This window comes from Rattus norvegicus, chromosome 3 (genome assembly GCF_036323735.1).
Source record: "Rattus norvegicus strain BN/NHsdMcwi chromosome 3, GRCr8, whole genome shotgun sequence".
NCBI lineage: Eukaryota > Metazoa > Chordata > Mammalia > Rodentia > Muridae > Rattus > Rattus norvegicus.
Genome location: NC_086021.1, coordinates 43,122,363 through 43,142,618, shown reverse-complemented (window position 1 = coordinate 43,142,618; position 20,256 = coordinate 43,122,363). Strand labels below are relative to the sequence as shown.

Below are 20,256 nucleotides of genomic sequence, written 5' to 3'. Positions count from 1 at the left end.
GTGTTGAGTCAGGAGGGGATTGTGATGTGACCACAGTGTTCGCTGCCCACCACTCTTCTTCCACCACCTCGGACAGACCTAGCTTTGTTCTAGGGCCTACCCTCTGTCCCCTCATTCTCCAATATACTCAGGTAAACCTTGGCAAAGATCAGGCTAATCATACAGTCAGAGGGAAGTATTGTAACCCATTCTGATGTCAGAGAGGAACAGTCTGAAGGGGAACCACTGTAAAGTATCAGATGCCAGTCCTTTTCCTACCGCTGGACACCAACGAGGCAGATGTGAGGTTCAGATGTGCTGCAGCCATCTTGAAGCCCTGAGGCTGAGGTCGAAGGGTGAGGATGCTGAGCAAAGAAAGCAAGACTCTGGATCACAGTGATGTCGCCGAGCCTTCGGGTAAGCAACCCTGAGCCCCCTTACCCAGAACTTGTGGAAGGAGGTTTCCTTGTGTACATGATTTTGAGTTTCAGTTCTGGAGGTGTCAGTCTAGTTGGAAGTGTGACTAAGGGTTTGGCCGGCAGCAGTTACATACTGAGCAGGTTGTTTTACTCAGATGTGGAAGGTGAAAGTCAAGGCTGTGGAGAATGTAAATGGGGCCATTTGTCACCACCAAACCATTCTGGGTTCCTCTAGCCCCATTGTGTGTGTGTGTGTGTGTGTGTGTGTGTGTGTGTGTGTGTGTGTGTGTGTGTGTCTGTCACATATGCAGAGGTCAGAGGACAACTTTTGGAAGTTGGGTCTCTTCTCTCATCTGTGAGTCCAAGGGATTGAACTCAAGTCCTCATCAGGCTCTGGGGGAAATGCCTTAATCTGCTAAACCATCTTGCTAACCTTAGCCCCATTTTAGGGAGCAACCTTTAACCCAGGAGGTTCAGGAGCTGAGACTCAGGGAGCAAAGGGAGGTTTCCAGAAGGTTCTTCAAAGAAGGTATGTGCCATTTAGAGTTACCTAGAGGAATACTACCACAGAGGAACAGATGCCTCTAGTGGTCCCAAGACTTCCAACGTAGGCAGCCACCCTCTGCAGTGCCCTCTGCTTTAACTTGTGAGCACTTAAAGTTCCACCAGAACTTGTTCTACCGTGCTGTTATCTGTGTATCTTATATTTCATACGTGCGTGTGGCATGTACACACGTGTGTGTGTAGTTGCACACCAAACTTATAATGGCCTATGATGGTCTGAATGAGAAATGTGCTGGGGAGGCAGAGGCAGGTGGACCTCTGAGTTTAAAGCCAGCCTGGTCTACAGAGTGATTTCCAGGACAGCCAGAGCTGCCTCGAGCTCTTTGAGACAGAGAAACCTTGTCTCAAACAACAACAAACTAAACTGAATTAAACCCTTTCCTCCCAAGTTGCTTTCAGTAATTGCGATTGCTGTTCTTGGTCATCAACTCAACTACATCTGAACTTAAGACCCAAAAGGCTAGACATGCTTTAAAAAAAATATTTATTGGGGCTGGGGATTTAGCTCAGTGGTAGAGCACTTACCTAGGAAGCGCAAGGCCCTGGGTTCGGTCCCCAGCTCCGAAAAAAAGAACCAAAAAAAAAAATTATTTATTATATATAAGTACACTGTAGCTGTCTTCAGACACACTAGAAGAGAGCATCTGATCTCATTACAGATGGTTGTGAACCACCATGTGGTTGCTGGATTTGAACTCAAGATCTCTGGAAAAGCAGTTAGTGCTCTTAACTATTGAGCCATCTCTCCAGCCCAAGGCTAGATCTATTTGTTAGGGCTTTTTTTTTTTTTTTTTTTTTTTTTTTAATTAGATCATTTGAAGTGGGAAGACCTACTTCTAATCCAGATCTTTGGGGTAGGAAAATCCACCTTTTATCTGGGCCATGCCTTCCACTGGCAGCCTAGATAAAGGCCATGGAAGAAGGAAGACTCTCTGTCTTTTTGCCTTCTTGCTCTTGCTACCAATTTCATTGCTAGCGTTCCCTGGCATGAGAACCCACTTCTTCAGTATTCTGGCATACACTGAAGACCAGCTGAGACATGCAACCTTGTGGACTGAACAACTACTGGGCTCTTGGACCTTTCATTGATAGACAGCCATTGTTGGACCATAGCTTGTAAGTCATGTTAATAAATCTCCCATATGGGAGATTATATATATTATAAATATAGGTAATATAGTAGATAAATACATTCTATAGTTCTGTTACTCTAGAGAACCCTGAATAATATAGTCACAGTTTTCGTCACAGCAGTAGAAATTTAATTAAGACAGCAAGGCTACCACGGTGGTCTACTTATCTCATGTTTGTTCACTGTTCACAGTGGCCCTGCTCTAATCTGAGGTCCTAAGAGGGCAGGTAGAGGGCACCAGCCTGGTTTAGCATTTCAGATTAGTTAGGGTTCTCTGTGCCTTGTATTTCTAAGTGTCTTCCATGGGCCCCACACAGAGCCTTTTCACATCCAAGAACCCATTTTAATCTTAGAATATTCCTGGGAGATCAGGAACATCATCACCCCACTTTACAGATGGGGAAAATGATATTAGAGACCAGGCCAAATGCCCGGGTTCTGCAGGGCAGAGTCTCCAAAAGCCCAGCTGTCCCACGAGGGGCTTATCCAGGCGGTGGCAGCTGTTAGGACCCATCAGGACTTTATCCAGAAAAGCCAGAGCAGGCTGGGTGGACATCCTGGGAACAGTGGCTTTCCCTACCAATAAATGCCCGCCTTCAAAGAGCTCGGGGAGCTTGACTTTGGATCTGCTCCGGTGCCAAGCCATAAACAGGGAAACTCCAGGCCCTGTGTGGGGGTGAGGGGTGATTGAGGCTGGGGGTAGGGTTCTGTACAGATAGGGGTATGGGGGCCTCCCTTTCAAGAAGAGAATAAGGTTTCTGTCCTACCCCCCCAACCCCCGTTGGAATGAGGGCTCTGGAGCCAAACGTCAAGGGCTAGGGCAGAGCCAGCCAACCTTAGTCACGTGAAGGGCCACCCTGCATTCATGGCAGATAATCTCAGAGATATTCATCCCTCCAGCGGGCAGACACTCTGAAAGCCCTGACTGTTTCTGCCTCGTGGGGGTCTCTGCAGGAATGCCAGGGGTCAGCAGACATAGGCAGAGTTCAGGCTGGTGCAAAACAGGGGGCGGGCAGCGTCTGGGCACTGCCCGGGGCCAGATGGAGTCTTTGTGCTCTGTGCCCTGGGAACACTCTCAACCCTGCAGACTGCCCACTGAAGAGAACTGGACGACAACATGCCAGGCCAGGCAGGGCCTGAGAGCTCTGAAGTGTCTCGGTGAGCAGAGTAGGAGTGCCTTCCTGCACACTACTTACTTACTGCTCTAACGGTCTTCCAGATAGGACACTTTATGGCTTCGGTTCTCTCTCACCTTACATAGGTTCCGGGGATTGAACTCGTGTCACCAGGTTTGTGCAGCAAGCACTTTCATCCACTGAGTCACCTGGCCAGCCTGTCGTATGTGATTTTTTTTTTTTTTTTTTTTTTTTTTTTGAGGCAGGGTTTCCTGGAGTTCATGCTGAGCCCACTATATAGCTAAGGGTAATAATGTTGGACTCTAGTTCTTCTTGCCTCCACCTCCAGGGGTTTACCCTCTCCTACAGCTCTCCCAGCCTCTCCTAAAGCTCTCCCAGCTTCCTGGCCAGTTCTTTCTTGACATGCTGCTCTGATTGTAACACACTGGTAATTTCCATGTTTTCATTGGTCTGGACAGAAAACAACAGTCAGTAGGACCTAATGTGGCTGAAGTCCTCAGAATTGCATGTGTACTCACTCTCAGAGTAGGGAAGGCTGCTGGAACATTCCCACACACCCTAGGGCTCGGGATTGTGGGGTGCCTTCACCACTACCACCTAACGTGAGGCGGACAGCACCCCATCCTCTGCCGGTGCTGACCAAAAGGGGTGAGTGTGTTCCCTGTAAGCAAGGAGGGCCTGCAGGCTCCGCACCAGCCTGAAGAAGCCGTTCTGCAGCTCAGCCAGCTGCTCCTTGAGCTCGCGGTTCTGTGACAGCGCTCTGCTGATGGTGGTGCGGTCACTCTGCATGCTCTCCAGGATCTGCTCGCTCCACTGCTGGGCCTCGCTCTCCAGCTCCAGCAGCCGCCCCTCCCGCTCCCGGTTCAGGTGGCTCAGGCTCTCATTGTCCTGCACCTGGGCCCGCAGCTGACCTGTCAGACCCTCCAGTTCCTTCTGCAGCTGCTCAACCTCTCCCTGCAGCCACTCTTCTGCCTTGGAGGGCCCAGGGGGAGGCTCTGGAGATTGCAGCTTCTCTGAGAAAGGAAGCTGGCCCACTGAAGGAATTCACCTTAGGCTTCTTGGGCTCCATTGTGAGTCAGGCTCCTGCCCCAAGCCTTGGCTTCTTTTCTGTCAGGGTCTCAGATAAGCGGTAAGCATTTCAAACCACTCCAGTACAATTCTGGGATGCTCAGTCATCTGCAGGAGCTACCAGTAGGCATGCCACCCTGTTTTGCACAGAAAGGCACACGCTCAGAGAGATGGCAAGGCTTGTCACCTGGTCCTGGCAGAGACCCTTTGCCCCTGTTACAATGCACTTACACCCACCTGCCCCAAACCTCCCCCTCCCCACCCCGGGCAATAGAAGCCACCTTCATGTCACTTTGACCTACTACTGCTCTCAGGTCACCCTTGACCTACTTGCCCTCGATTGAACTCCTAAGTTTTGTCCAGCTGGTCTCCAGCTCTGCTCCTTCTCTTCCTTCAGTGCGTGCACCTGCCCAAGGCACAGGGCGGGGGTACTGGAGATCCCAGGCCCACCCATCCCCAGTCCCACCTCTGCAAAACCGAAGCCCCTAAGCCCTCAGCTCCACCACGTTGATGCTCAGGAAGCGCAAAGATAGCAGAGGCCAGGCCTCACCTGCCATCTGCTGTACCCTCTGCTGCCACATGGCACTCTCTCCTTTCAGGTTCTCTGCATACTGGTCTCTCTCGACTCCATCAGCTGCATCAGTCAATGTACGAGTTATGAAGGGCTGTCACTGGTCCTCACCGGCTCTTGGCCATTGGGCGTCATGCCCTTCCCCTCCCCCCACAGATCCTCACCTGGCCAACATGGCTCTCCAGCTGAGACCGCTCCTCTATGGCCTGTTGCAACTGCTCATTACCGCCAGAGGCCTGGGTCTGGGAGTCTATGCTGTTCTGCTGCAGTGCTCCCCACAAGAGTGTGAGCTAGGATGACAACCCAGGGTCATTGCCATAGGAGAAAGTGTCAGGAGGAGCAAAGCAGGCTGTTGGGCCATTTAAATGAAACAGAATGCTGGCATTTCAGCAGGCCTGGTGGCTCATGCCTACAACCTCTAGGTAGGAGGATTACCATGAGTTCGTTCACCTGGGGAGTTACAGGTCACCCTGGGCTACCCTTGAGACTCTGTCTCAACAACATAAATAAATAAATAAAAGTAAGGATGCAACAGACACATCGCCCTCACGAAGACTGATTCACAGGTGTGGCCAGGGCTCCACTGAGCAATTAGTAAACATCAGCACAGGACAGGAGGAGGTTCCAAACTGTCCACACTTGGCCGAAGGTCACCCCCAAGGACCCACGGACTTTGTGCCTGGGCCTTAGGGGTGAGGGCTGCACCTCTCACCTGTTGCAGCAGCAGCTCTGACATCTCTAACTTCTTCTGCAGCTCCCCTGCCCCCAACTGTGAAGCTGCTTTCTCTGCCACCAGGACTCGAAGTTTCTCTTCCAGTTCGGAGTTCTGCTGCCTCAGGTCCTCATTACTTTTGCTGTGGCCAGAGGCAGAACAGAAAGGAACCCATTTCAGAGTGACGCACAAGCCTTGTCACACAGCCACAGGACAAAGCACTGAGTCACAAGTGACAGGCCTCACAGGGACTGAGTCACAAGCAACAGGCCTCAGAGACTGAGTTACCTGGGGCCACACCATGAGTCAGGAGCATGGCTGGGACCAGAGCTCAGCTCTACACAAACCCAAGCCTGTCTGGGCTGAGTCTCCACTCTCCACACTGAGGCTGCAGAGAGCCCAGCTGCCTTCCCATTCTTACCCGTTCTTGTGCAGCTCCAGCTTGAGGGCGTCTCACTCTCTGGTTAGGTCCTTGTTCTGCAGACAGAGAAAGCAGACTTTGGACCTGACAGGCTGAGGCAGCAGCTGGCACAGCACCAATGGCCCCGGTGATCTTCCGGGGTGATATCTCCTCTTCCTAATCACACTTGGCATTCTCCCAAGGCATTTCTACATTTCTGTCTCCTTTGCTTTTTTTTTTTTTTTGTTGTTGTTGTTCTTTTTTTCGGAGCTGGGGACCGAACCCAGGGCCTTGCGCTTCCTAGGCAAGCGCTCTACCACTGAGCCAAATCCCCAACCCCTGTGCTTTTGTTTTGAGATGGGGTCTTTCTATGCAGCTCAGACTGGTCTCAAATGATCTGCTTCTACCTCCCAAAGGTCCACACCACCATCCCTAACCTTCAGGGTATTAAAAAAAAAAAAAAAATCAAATCCAGTCTGCGAGTATGCCAGACAATTTTTCTATCACTGAGCCACGACTCACAACCCCAAGTTTTTAAAATTATTAATTAATTTTTATTTTTTTTTGTTTTTTTTTTGTTTGTTTGTTTGTTTTCTGGAGCTGGGGACCGAACTCAGGGCCTTGCGCATGCTAGGCAAGCGCTCTGCCACTGAGCTAAATCCCCAACCCCGTAATTAATTTTTAGGCAAGGGTTCGTGCATCTCAGCTTGGTCTCAAACTCACTACGTTGCCGAGGGTGGCTTTTAACTTCTCATCCTCAGTCCTCTACCTTCTGAGTTCTGGAATCACAGACATGCACCACCACACCCCATTTATGTGGTGCTAGGATCAAATCCAAGAACTCCTGCTAGCTCCATCAGGGGGCCCTTTCTAACACATCTATTAGAATAACAACACACCAGTACTTCCTGAATCAACGTATCCGTGGGGAGAGGCACAGTCCTAGAACTGTGGGAGCAGAAAGGGCATCGTCCAAACACCGTCTCAGAGATGAGTCCTTATAATCCTCCAAACCTATGCAAACAGCACCCCTAACTCCATGAATATGGATCAGTCTCCGGAGAATCAAAGATGAAAAGCTGCTTCAAAAATGCCTCGTGTCCACCCCATGGCTCTCAGGACCTCAGGTTGAGATGGTTTGCGGGAGGTTTCCAGCTGTGAAGTTCAGTTTCCCAGGAACTCCCCCACATTATACATGCAGCTCATCCCAGGGAGCCTGACATGGGACACTCTGTCTCCCAAGTGGTAAGGAGTTCAAGGGCAAAGTTCAAGATTCCAAGAAAGACTTCAGAGTCTCTCTGGAGGGTGGAAACCTGAGGGGAAACCAAGCCAACCCAAATCTATTCCCCTGCGGCCATCAAGGCACGTTGCCAACCCTTCCCGGCTTTGGGTGCACAAGAATTGTAATTTCTCAGAGCCTTTCCAACATTTATTTTACATTAATGCTGTTTGTTTATATTAGTCTTTCTTTCCTTTCTTCCTTTCTGTGAAACAGTACATTGAATTAAGGCACGGAGAAGGGGTTATTTATAACGATTTAACAGTGGTGCGTTTCTGAAGAAAATGTCTCAGTAACCATTTAGGGTCTGGGATTAATCACTAGGGAGGGATAGTACCTTATCAGCCCTACCCACTTCTATGACGGAATGTGTCCGTCCTGTCTTGGGCGCATCTTAGGTAGGTGACCACAGCTGCTCTGAGAATTTAAAAGAGAGAATGGTGTGCTCAAAAGAGAGCATCCATAACGTTCATCCCTTCCTTGAGCTCTTACATCATGATGATGATGATGGTGGTGATGATGATGGTGATGATGATGGTGGTGGTGATGATGGTGATGACGCTTTGTTTATTTGCTTTTTGGAGGTTTTTTGAGATGGAGTATCATGTAGCCTAGGCTAGCCTCTAACTTGCTATGCTAGGGGATGCTGAGAATGACCCTAAACTTTTGACCCTATGACTCCATCTCCCAGGTGATAGGATTAGAGCTATACATTTCTATGCCTATGCAGTTATACAGTTATACATGCCACATACGTGTGCTGAGGGTCAGACCAAGAGCTTTTTGTATGCTAAATGTTAGGGGTCAGCTGAGTTCACATTTTCTTTCTTTTCCTAGTTAAACATAATGTTAGAATTTAGCTTATTTCTATATTGTTCCCTATGGTGTTTTTCTCTAATCATATCCCAAGCTGAAGGTCAACTTGCTTTGTTGTTGGTTTTTGTTTGTTTGTTTTACTTGTGAACCTTGGAAAAGTAACACAGATGTGTGGGCTCGGGGTTTAACAGTCACCCCCTGTCAGCACTTGACCAGTTTGATTTTATCTGCAGTAACTGCTGACTACCGCAAACACCCAGCTTCTCTGACTAAAGCTGGCATCTGTACTGATGTATAGGCATAAATACATTTAGAAGGCGATTTGACACAGACATACCATGTCCACTTAGCAAAACTGGAATGGAAGTGTGGCCTATCACCTCTGCAGTAACAGACTTTCAAACAAATTTACCACACCAGACATAAATTACTTCTTGGGTTTTTTTTTTTTTTTTTTCCTGAGCTGGGGACTGAACCCAGGGCCTTGCGCTTCCTAGGCAAGTGCTCTACTACTGAGCTAAATCCCCAACCCCAAATTATTTCTTGGGTAGTGGGCCTTAAATCCAATCAGAAGCAGTCAGTCGCTTCCCAGTCAAGCCACAATTGAACCTGTAGGCCTCCCGGTGGGACAGTAGTGTACTGTAGCATGCAGGTTCGTTGTAAATAAGGCTGGTGATGAGGAGCCCAGCAGCCTGCACAGCACCTACCAGAACTGTGAGAATTGGGCTGCTGGGAGGAGGCTTTCCTCTTAGTCCTCACTTTATTTCTCCATATCATGCAACAAAATTGTGTAGTATGTTCAGGAACAAGGTTTACTATCTAGTTTTGGTGGGTAACAGACAGCAGTGACAACATTCTGCATATCCCTCCCCACCCCCCGAGCTGAGGACCAAACCCAGGGCCTTGCGCTTGCTAGGCAAGTGCTCTACCACTGAGCTAAATCCCCAACCCCACATTCTGCATTCTTTTAGGAGCCCCAGGAGTGTCAAAGTATCAATAGCAAACAACCTGTGTGTGTGTGTGTGTGTGTGTGTGTGTGTGTGTGTGTGTGTGTGTATGTGTGTGTGTGTATGTGTGTATGCATGCCACATGTGCCATGGTGCATATGTGGCAGAGGACAAGAAGACAACTCTGTGTGGCTGGTTCTCTCCTTCTACCTTTCCTGACTGGGCCATCTCAACGACCCAATTGTGAGAAGTTGTTTGTTTTTGAGGCAAGGTTTCCCAATATAGCTCTTGCTGGCCTACAACTCACTATATGGAGATCAGAGTGGCCTCCTACTCATAGAGATCCTCCTGTCTCTGCCTACCAAATGCTGGGATTAAAGTCATGTGCTTGACCTATTGCTAAGTTTTTTGTTTGTTTGTTTGGTTGGTTGGTTTGATTTGTTTGTGCCTCCTGGACTTAGAAAATGGATGGGCTCATTTGATTTACACAGCCCTGCATCACAGGCCCCTGTGCCACGTCTTCATCACCTTTGATTGAACTAGAGGAGTCATTTTATCCTTTTACATGAGAGCATGTTTTTTCTAAAGGGTTTTCTCCCACGTGTATTTTTTTGGCATCTGTACAGCTTTTGTTGTGTTCCACAGATCTGCATTTCTGCTTTTGTGCCAGCACGTGATATCTTTGTTAGAAGGGCTCTGAACTCAGATAAGTGTCATAGCTTCCCTTGCCAGGTTGACACACCTGGGAGTTGCGTCACCTCGGTTCATGAATTTCCTTCAATGGGTTGGCCTGTGGGCATGTTTGTGGGGTATCTGTTCCTTGCTGAGTGATGGAGGAGAGCCCAGCCCACTCTGGGTGGTTCCCTGACAGGACAGATTGCAGGAGAGCACAGATCTGCGCTCTCACAGACAAGCACTAGACACAGCAGAATTGTTAAACACACAAGTTTTTTTCTTCAACAGAAGAAATTGACATCTGCTTACCCGGAAGGCTGGAGTGGGTGTTGTTTAATAACTGGTGATCTGGGGCTGGGGATTTAGCTCAGTGGTAGAGCGCTTACCTAGGAAGCGCAAGGCCCTGGGTTCGGTCCCCAGCTCCGAAAAAAAGAACCAAAAAATAAATAAATAAATAAATAACTGGTGATCTTTTGCTGTTCTGCGGAGCCGGCCCTCACCCGAATCCCCCCAAGCCTCTGAGCTTTGCTCCCAGTCAACAGAACCCACCCTCATGAAAGAGGCCCCCTGTGCTTTGCAGGAAAAGCAGGGTCACAACAGCATGATCCTAAAGGTGCTGCTGAGTGAGCTGTGGGGAGGTGGCCCAAGGCAGCACAGAGGCGAGCATGGCATAAGGTCTTAGGCCCATTGGTTGATGGGATAGAGGAAGGTTAAGAGACCATGATCAGGGCAGAGGATGGAGTTCATCACTGCTAAGCATACAATCAGGACCAATGTACATACAGCTTAACAGAAAGTGGGGTGGGGGTCTCTAGATAGGAGCCCTATTATCTTGAATGTGTTCATTGCTAGCTATCCGGCCGAGCTGAGGCAACTGTCCATCCTTAGTCCTGGACCCAGCGGTGCCTCAGAAGATCCCAGATCATCTTAGCCCAGGATGTCGGACCACAGAGCTCAGGAGGTGGGTGAGGAGCATGCAGTGTGCAGTGTTATCACTTCACAGCCTTTTCCCTCCTCCTCAGGCCTCTCTGCCAGACTTCCTCTCACCCAGCCCCTCACAACAGGTTCCCACAATATGAACACTACGACCTTAAAGTCTCCCGCCCCATCACGGTAATTCAGGTGATGCCCTGGTAACTGATTCTGGTGCAGCGCTTCCATACCCCCTCGGTGGTTGGATCCTCATCATCTCTTCTATAAGGTTTCCTCCCCTGCTTGGGGGAGGAGTCCAGTCTCTGCTGACCATAGATGCCCTGCCCTGCTCTCCTATACATCCCAACACCTGCCCACCCATTTCCCTTCAAGATCTTCTGTCAGATGAACTGCTTTACCACGCCAATTATCTCTAACCCAGTCCCTTCCCTTCTTCATGATTACCTTCCTACTCCTGCCTGCTCAGAGGCTGAGGCTTCTCCAGTCACCTCCCGCTCCCAGCTTTCCCTCCTCACTCAGCCCTGCTGGTTTTAAGTCTGGCATATAGTTCCCTAATCAAAGAATTGCTTCCCTTTATGCTGTCTTCTATGGCCAACTCCCCAAAGTTCTCAATCTCTCACCCATCCCCTTTCTCCAAAGGTCTGTGTGCGGGCAGAGGAGAAAACAGGATCAACTCTGGTGGACTCCAAGCCAATAAACTGGTGGATGCTGGTTTATGAACAGAGAAAACATGGAGCTGAAGCCAAATTTAGAGCTGCCTTCAAGGACAGCTTCCTGGGAAGGTGGCATTTCAACAGAACTGGAATGCCCCAAGCGAGGCAGGATGGGTAGGTGTCTTAGTCACTGATCTATTGCTGTGAAGAGACTGTGTTGGGGTTTGGTCTGTTGCTGTGTATTGTAATGCCAAATTCTATACTAGAAGGTCTAGGCCCATTAGTGACTTCTCTTGTTTACAAGCTTTTGTTGTGAAAACCTTGTTCCTTGGTTTAAAACTATTGGTTAAATAAAATTGGTTACTGCCAGTTACTGGAGGGATTAGAGGTAGGTGGGTTTGCAGTGACCTGATTGGAGGAGGAGAAATGAGAAGGAGGAGGAGGAGGAGAAAGAAGAAGAGGAGGAAGAAGAAGAGGAGGAGGAATAAGAGGAGGAAGAGGAGGATGAGGAGGAAGATGAAGAGACAAGAGGAAGCTGCCATGAGGGAAGATGGGCCTTGAGCACATGGCTAGGAGAAAGAACAAGTATCTGGGATACACTGCTGAGTCATCAGTTAGAACAGTAGATTAGGAGTTACCTCTCAGTAATTATCAAAACCAAATAAAATAAGCATATTCTGTGTCTCATCTGTAAGCTAGTCTTTTTTCCACCCTTCTCCACCCTTTTCTCTCCAGCCTTCCTTCCTTCCTTCCTTCTTCTTTCTTTCTTTCTTTCTTTCTTTCTTAACATTTATTTATGAGCCACCATGTGGTTGCTGGGAATTGAACTCAGGACCTAACCATTGAGCCATCTCTCCAGCCCTCCCTCCAATCTTTCAACCCCCTAACTGTAGATAAGAGAGATAAAAGGACAGAGAGGAAAGGAAAGAGATCCCTGAATAAAGTTCAGGGTCAGAAAGATGGTGATGTTATCATTAGACTACTTCCTGCTTATTAGGGGTGTTGAGTTCCTTGGGGCAAGTTTGATCTTTGCTGTCAGGATGTCTAATTTCTTCTTGTTTTTTTCTTTGCTCATGACTACTTAACAACTACAACAACAACCAATAATAACCAACCAACAGTCCGCCCCACAGTTCTGGGCCCTAGCATTTATATACACTCTAAAAAGTTCCCAGAATTCCAAACATCACACAATTGCAGGAACTCTCTGTGGCTGGCAAAATCATGCCTCTGCTAGAGCATGAGGTAAATCATAGTCAGCTGCTCTGGACAACCTGAAGCAGCCCCATGTCCCACATCTGTGATAAAATTAAAACATATTCTCATATTTCTGTGGGGTTTTCTGTTTTGTATGGAATAGAGTTTAGAGCATGGGGAGGGGAGTTGAAGGGGTAGTAGAGATAGAGAAAGGCAGAGAAAGAGAAAGAGAGAGAGGGAAAGAGAGGGGGAGAGAGAGAGAGGAGAGGTCAACCACGAATGCATGAAGAGGTGGGGAAGGGGAATGAGAAGAGAATGGATAGAGAGGGAAGAGAACAAAAGAGCAAGAACTATTTCTGTGTTTAGAGAAACCAAAATTCTAAAAATTTTCACTACAATCATGACCAAGGCAACATATATATGTATATGTGTATGTATATAGGTATAGGTATATGTATATAACTTAATTTAGAGTTTGCTTACAGTGACAGAGACGTAGTCCATTATCATCACTATAAGGAGCATGGTAGCATGCAGGCAGGCATTTGAGCAGTAACTGAGAGCTGTATCCTGATCCATTAGCAGGAAGAGAGGGAGAGAGGGAGAGAGAGAGAGAGAGAGAGAGAGAGAGAGAGAGAGAGAGAGAGAGAACCCCTAATCCTTCTTTTTTTTTTTTTTTTTTTTTTTTTTTTTTTTTTTTTGGAGCTGGGGACCGAACCCAGGGCCTTGCGCTTCCTAGGTAAGCGCTCTACCACTGAGCTAAATCCCCAGCCCCCCCCCCTAATCCTTCTAATCCTTTCAGTGCCACTTCCTGGTGTTCAAGCATTCAAATATATGAGCCTTATATATTGTTAATGATTTATTATTTGTTTTTATGTTATGTGCTTTGGTACTTTGCCTGCATGTATACGTGGATGTTGAATCCCATGGAGCTGGAGATCATGGATATTTCTGAGCTCTCATGTGGGTGCTGGAAATTGAACCCAAGTCCTCTGGAAAAGCATCCAGCGCTCTTAACCTCTGAGTCATCTCTCCAGGCCATTCTTATTCAAATGTCCACAGTAGGGGTAGGTATGAGTTGACAGAAAGGCCTTGTTGGCCAGAATCTTGGGTTATAGAAGAAGAGGCATGCCCAAGGGTCTGTGATCCAGGTTACCCAAAGCCCATCTATGGTTGGCTCTGTGTAGGGTAAGTGTGTAGCCCCAGAGGCCCCCGAGTGTCAGGGACAGGGCCTAGCTTCCTGATGTGACAAGGGCTCTATAGCGGAAAGCAAAGCCCAGCCAAACAGATCCAAAGGTGTCTATGTAGGAGATGGAGAAATGACCCAGTGGTTCAGGGCACTGGCTGTTTTTTCAGCAAACCTGGGTTCAGTTCCCAGCCCCAATATGTCAGCTTACAACTGTCTGTAACTCTAGTTCAGGGGAATCTGTTGCCCATTTCTGTCCTCCAAGGGTACATGCATGCACAAGGTGCACATCCCTACAGACAGGTAAAATGCCCATGCGCATAAAATAAATATACATCAATGTTTATAAAAAGAGACGATATCGCTGGTATAAGGGGGTTGGGGCAACCAATCAGTTAAGCACTGCATGGTGGTATGTATCCAAGCCATCTCGTGAAGGACCATGAAGTCCGGGATTCTGGGACTCCAGGATAGAACTTAGACCATAAGGCTGCCAAGCACCTTTACTGGCAGAACTATCTCACTGGTCTCTTTGTTTTATTTTTCTTTGCAGTGCTGGGAGTGAGGCCCGGGACCTAGCAAGTGCTAATCCAGTGCTCCATCACTAAGAGCCCCAGAATGCTGCAGCACTGCCCAGATTCAAGTGGCTGACAGCCAGTGTCTATTTGGGCTCATTGATACCAGCTTTCTTTTTTACTACTGTAAAATTAAGTTTTCTCCTTAAAATTAAAAACAATTGCTTTGGCTAACAGCTTATATAAGCTCATTTGGGAATTAAAAGTATTTCCATAAAAGGAATGGAAGCGTTTGTGAAAAGAACAGAGAGGCAAGGGGTTGGGGAGAATGCTCAGTCTGAAAATTAACGATTGTGAGGAAGGGTTGAAGCCACTGTAGGCGGAGCCACCCCTGGGCTATGTAAGAAGCTGAGCAAGCCAGTCAGCATTCCTCCACAGTTCCCGACTCCAGGTTTTCTCTGAGTCTTTCCATGGCTTTGTCCAGTGATAAACTGTTACCTGGACATGGCACCTAAGATGAAATAACCCCTCTCCCCTACACGTTTTATTTTCTAATCATGGTCTCTCCCACCAACATAGACCTAACTAGAACAAATAAACAGCGGGACCCAGTGGCTCATTTCTGCAAGCCACGCAAGCGACAAAGGCAGGGGAATCAGGAACTCAAGGCCATGCTTTGAGACATACCAAGCTTGAGGGCAGCCTGGGTCGAAAAGCCGGGTGGTGATGGCTTCAGGAAGCAGAGGCAGGCAGGTGGATCTCTGTGAGTTCCAGGCCAGCCTGGTCTACAAAGGGAAATGCAGGACAGCCAAGGCTATACCGACCCAGAAACACTTTATTTATTGATTGATGCTTGATGCTGGGAACCAGACTCAGGCCCTCATACACACTAGGCAAGCGCTCTGACATGGAGCTATACCCAAGGTTGTAGTCCACAGTGCTTAAGAGTTTAAATAAAGCTTTCAGTACATTTTTCTTTTTCTTTTTGAGATAGTTTCTCTGTGTAGCTCTGGGAGTCCTGGAACTTGATTTGTAGACCAGGCTGGCCTTGAATTCAGAAATCTGTCTGCCCCTGCCTCCCAGGCACATGGACCAAAGGCCTGAGCCACCACATCCAGCTATAGTCATGGGTTTTATTTATGTATATGCTACCCTGTTGCAAAAAGATCTTGTGGCACCTTACAAAAAAATACAGTATAAAAAATACAGTAGAATAAAAATAAATCGGGGTAAAGGTACATGCAAAGAGCTAGAATGAAGCTGGTTAAACTCCATATAAGCATTTAAAATAATCTCAAACTTGTCGTTGAGCTTCCTATTGTTCTAAACCACGAAAGCAAAAACAAAAACATGACTACTTCAACAGTTAGCTGGGGGCTTTGGTTTAAAGAGACCTAGTTCGAATCTCACCTCCATATGCCAGGTACCGGACCCTGACCGAATAGCTCAATTTCTCTGAACTCGAGGTTCATAACCTATAATGAGAGAAGACACTGCCAATTGGGGATTCCAAGGTGGGTTAGTATAGACTGCAGGTCAAAGTGACTTCCAGTTCTGGGAAGTGCTGTGAGGTCTCCTAAGGTCTTGTGTTCTCACTAAGCCTTAGTCCCACTTCTGTGAGGGAGTTAATACCCCTACTCAGCCTGAGAAGGAGGCCAACTGGAAACTAACCCGGGCTCCCAATTCCCCTGCACCTAGGACTCTGACAGTCACACAGTGCTGGATCTTCAATGCAGGAGGGAGAATAAGATTCTCTACTGGGTCCCGAGTTGTGCCCAGCACCACTCAAGGCCTGGCAACCTCCAGAGAGGAATCAGTGATGGAAGCCAAAGCCCATTCACCTGTAGAGCTGTTCAGAGGTGCAGGATGCTCTGTCCTTATAGAAAGGTCGGGGGCAGTTCTGTACAGTCCAGATCCCTCCTTCTATGAAGTATCTATTCCCCAGAAAAATGCTACCCAAGGTATGTGTGAGTGCACACATGTGTTCGTGTGGGATGTGAGAAGTGTATGTGTGTAAAGATGTGCATAGTGTGTATATGTGTGGCATGTATGTGGTAAGTGTGCATAGGTGTCTGTGAGTGTGTGTGTGTTTGTGTGTGTGGTAGTGGGAGCTGGGGTCTCCTTTAGAGTTCACAGATTGGCAGATTCAGGCTCCTTAGCAAAATCCCTTGCATGTTTCTCATTACCAATAGGACAAAATCTAATTAGAAACTGTTGGAATTTCCTTGGCTCTGTTAATTGACTCAGTTGTGTCCTAGACAAGGCTAGATGTGGCCCTCCTTGGCTTGGTGTTCAAAGCTTTGTAGAACCGGGCCTTTTGGGGAGCTCTTGCCCAGGCCATCTTGACTGACTGCAACTACCAGCAAACTTTTGGAATTTGTTGACAGCAGGAAACATGCTCTGATGAGCCTTGAACCCCTAGCCTTGCCCCAGACCACATTGCTTGTGTGATCCTGAGTAAATTCCTGTCATTGTCCTCACCTGTCCATGGCGCCTTTTGTAGTTTACTTTCCACAGTATGTCCAGCACACTGATGGTTTCCAGATGACAGTGACAGCTTACCTGATTTGGAAGCCTGGTTCTTTCATTACCAGCCTATGTGACAAGTGAGTTACTTGGCATCCGGTATGACCGTTTACAAGTGAGGAAATGAACTGTGTTTACCATACAACACACAAAGGCCTGAAGGGGCCTGGAGGACACTTGAGGACAATTGAGGCCCTGTGTCCCACCCCAGGAAACTATGCCACATGTTTACTTTTCAAAACCAGTGTGTCCTAGCGTTCCCTCTACTCAGGCTGTTGCCTGAGCACCTCTCACATGGTTGGACTATGACATCACAAAACACAGAGTCTTGAAAAGACCCACACCCAGGGCCAAGGGGAAGGCCGGGGCCTCCAAGTTCTCTGAAGAGGCTGGAGGAGTAGCCTGTGGTGGTCAGCTGGGTGGGGGAAGCTGGATGTGGCTACCACTGTGAGTCAGACCTGGCTGGGCTGGCTACCACTGTCCCTCTTTATTTCAGGAGGGAGTTGTTCCTTAAGTAAAACATCTCCCAACAATGTCCAGAAGACAGCAAGGCTGCACAGAACCTGAATCGCTCTACAGAGTACTGCACAGCGGGATTTCATAAATTGGTTCATATTTCACTGCGGGTATCCTAGGAGCGGGCACAGGGCACAAGGAAGTGTCCAGGGTCCAGGGGCAGCAGTAGACACCTTCAAGGTACTGGGGATCTGTTGTTTTTTGCAGGCAGAGCTGTCTCAGTATAGGGCTTTTCCAAAGGAGATCAGCTGTACCTCGCACTGTATGACTCCGTCCATACCCTAGAACCATTGGGACCTATATTTTCTTTGGTAAAACAAGATGGGAAAAAGAACTTCCCTCCAGCTTTAAAAAGAATGCCCAAAGCTGCCATAGGCTGGCTTGCAAGGTCTTGTTCTCAGGGCTATCTGGGTCTGAAGGCTCTGAGGGCCACAAGCCGTACCAGGACAGCTAGCTGCCAATCCTATTTTAAGGTAGCTTATATATGTTCAGTTGTGTGTCCACAAACCCAAGTCCCATCTCAAAGAAAATCCTGGTGCTGAGACCGCAGTCTACCCTCCCCTGCCTCTACCTCCGGGTTTTGTCCTGCGAACTGAGAAGTCTCCTCTGAACCCTGCTGTCCTGTCTCCCTCAGATTCCCAGGCTGCTGAATCAACCCACCAAATGACCAGACTTCGATCAACAAGGGAAACAGAACCTGTTCCATCTTGTGGCCACCCTCTCTGGGGACAAAGGCCTTACTCTTAGCAATCCCTGAGTGTGGACAGAATAGCTTTCAAGGCCCAGAAAAGGCCCCTGGCCCAAGGCTTTGGGAAGGGCTAAGGAAGGAGCCGAGGCCTAGTGGATGGCCAAGGCGAGGACTTCTGGTAGAGGAGTTGAAATGGGGGGAAGCTCAGGCCAGCACCAACACTGCCAGAGCTTAGCTGCCTATATCTTCCCATCTGCTGCAAAATGTGCAAGGAACATAGGGACAAGAAGTCGCTACAGAGGAAGGGCCATGGACCTGGCCAGCATTTGCTTCAGTGACTGCTTAGTGTCTGTGATGATGAACTTTTGGAATGTGGTTAGACAGAAGAGCAAGAGAGCACAGGGGCTGACCATAGGTCAAGAAGCTCTAAGCTCAAGGTTACCAGCATTCAGTCAGAGGAGAGGCCTGGAGCTGCAGGACACCACTGCATAGGTCCCAAAGACCTCAGGCTCTGCAGAGCCCTGGAAGGGGACTGGAGGAGGGATTCTCATCTGTCAAATGTGGCTACTGTGAGGACGTAGCCTGCCCATCTGGAATGCTGCTCCTTTGGGCTTTAGTCACTTCATCTGTTCAATGGGCTTAGGAACCTCTGCCTTCAAGGGAAGAAGTAGAAAGAGTCAAAAGGGTAAGCGCAGGAAAAGCTCCTAGCACAGCATTGCTGTGCAAGTGTCACCTACTGGGCACTAAGAAAGTACTCAAAGCCATCAAAGCCAATACCTAGCCCAGGACACCCCCAACTGATACTTATATCAATTGCAGGGGTTGCTAAGGATAGCCCCTTCTCTTCTGCTGCCCTCCTTTGTGACCATGGGTCCCCATTCAGACGACAAAGTGGAGAGTGTAGGTGAGCTGGTGGCCATTGTCCCAGGCATAGAGCACCCGCTCCTTGGGGTTGTAGTCAACCTGGGTGGTATAGGAATATTCATTGAGGAAGGGCAACTGTGGGTAAGCATCAGTGCCGGTGTGGGTATCGAACGCATAGGCCACTTGGCCTTCATGCTGGTTGTAAGTGTCCACCGTGTAGAGGATGCCGCACACCAGAAAGCAGTTCCCATAGGAGTTCCTCCTCAGCCGCGTCTTCCATGTGGTCTCCCGGTGCACAGAGAGGTCTGCAGGGTCCAAGCGGCTCACCACAATCACCTCATGCTGTGTTTCGCCATGCTCATCCATGGCTGGGTAGATGACCCACAGGCCACTCTCATCCACAGCAAAGTCAATGTCCGAGTGGCCACGCCACTTCCAGGGTGTGGTATCCTCATAGACCACATCGGGCAGCAGAGCCCAGGAGGCCACAAAGCGTTGGCGCAGGTCATATTTGATGATATTCTTGGTGAAGGCACGGTTGTAGTAGAAGGCACCCTGGTACACAACGTGGCCTGTGCCTATCCAGTTGTAGGGCAGCTTGTACATATTACTCCACCGGCCTGCGTGTGGAAAGTAGAAGGTCATACCAGGGTACCCTGTTCTGGTTAGTTTGTCACAGTCTAGAGGATCTGCCCAGGCTGTGGCCCTATCTGGGAGAGACTGTTTTGCTTGATGATGGAGGGGTAGCCCTCTGGGGTGGCTCCATGCCTAGGCAGGTGGCCAGGGCTGTATAAGAGGGCTAGCTGGGTATAGTGATCTATGCCTTTAATCCTAACACTTGGGAGGCAGGCGCAGGTGGCTTCTGTGAGTTTGAAGCTGGTTTGATCTACAGACTGAGCTCCAAGACAGATAGAGCTATACAGTGCGACCTTGTCTCAAAAACAAAAACAAACAAAAAAAGGCAAACAAATAAGGAAGCTAGCTGAGTTTTCTGAACAAATAAGAGAGTAAGTCAGTAAGCAGTGTTCCTCAGGGGTTCCTGCCTTGATTTCCCAGTCCTGTCTTCCCTCAGTGATGGATTGTTACTTGGAAGCATGAAGTAACCCCCCTTTCTGAATCAAGTTGCTTCAGGTCATGGTGCTTATCACAGCAACAGAAGCACACTAGAAAGAACATCACCCACTCACCCCAGAGACCACCAAGGGCTCACCAGTGCCCAAGTACTTTGCACCAAAACTTGACCATGGGGCTGAACCTAGGTCCATCATCTAATTCACAAAGATGGGGTCAAGCACTAACATTATCCATGTGTCTGTGAGTCCCGGGCTGTGGGTCCCCAGTTGTGACACTGGCACCTAGGAATGAGATGAGGGCGATGCCAGCCCCGTGCTCCACCTTGAAGACTTTGCAGGTTTGAGTCAGGTTTGCTATTCCCCATCTGGTCTACAAAGGGAATGCCTGTTTTTTCAGTATCCTTAGC

General features: G+C 48.5%; 2 protein-coding genes across 2 annotated transcripts in view; both read right to left on the bottom strand.

The window, feature by feature from the left end:
• Positions 1 to 1,739: 1,739 nt before the first annotated feature.
• Golga2l2 (golgin A2 like 2) lies at positions 1,740 to 16,671 on the bottom strand. The gene is made up of 4 exons (XM_017592324.3): positions 16,664 to 16,671; positions 5,582 to 5,723; positions 5,034 to 5,159; positions 1,740 to 4,274 (listed from the first exon to the last, which is right to left on the bottom strand). Exons 1-4 carry the CDS (start codon positions 16,669 to 16,671, stop codon positions 3,828 to 3,830), a joined length of 723 nt encoding a protein of 240 aa, XP_017447813.1. The 3' UTR covers positions 1,740 to 3,827.
• The window catches only part of Olfml2a (olfactomedin-like 2A), a 29,323-nt gene continuing 24,064 nt past the window's right edge, over positions 14,998 to 20,256 (bottom strand). The window contains exon 8 of the mRNA NM_001106572.2: positions 14,998 to 19,396. Coding sequence (NP_001100042.2) covers positions 18,792 to 19,396 — 605 coding nt within the window. The 3' untranslated portion in view covers positions 14,998 to 18,791. The remainder of the gene's footprint in view (positions 19,397 to 20,256) is intronic.

Coding starts and splice junctions, on each gene's coding strand:
- Golga2l2 (XM_017592324.3), bottom strand. Junction 5,160..5,581: donor CAGAGCTGCTGCTGCAACAG/GTGAGAGGTGCA, acceptor TTGTCATCCTAG/CTCACACTCTTGTGGGGAGC. Junction 4,275..5,033: donor TGGAGAGCCATGTTGGCCAG/GTGAGGATCTGT, acceptor AGCCTAAGGTGA/ATTCCTTCAGTGGGCCAGCT.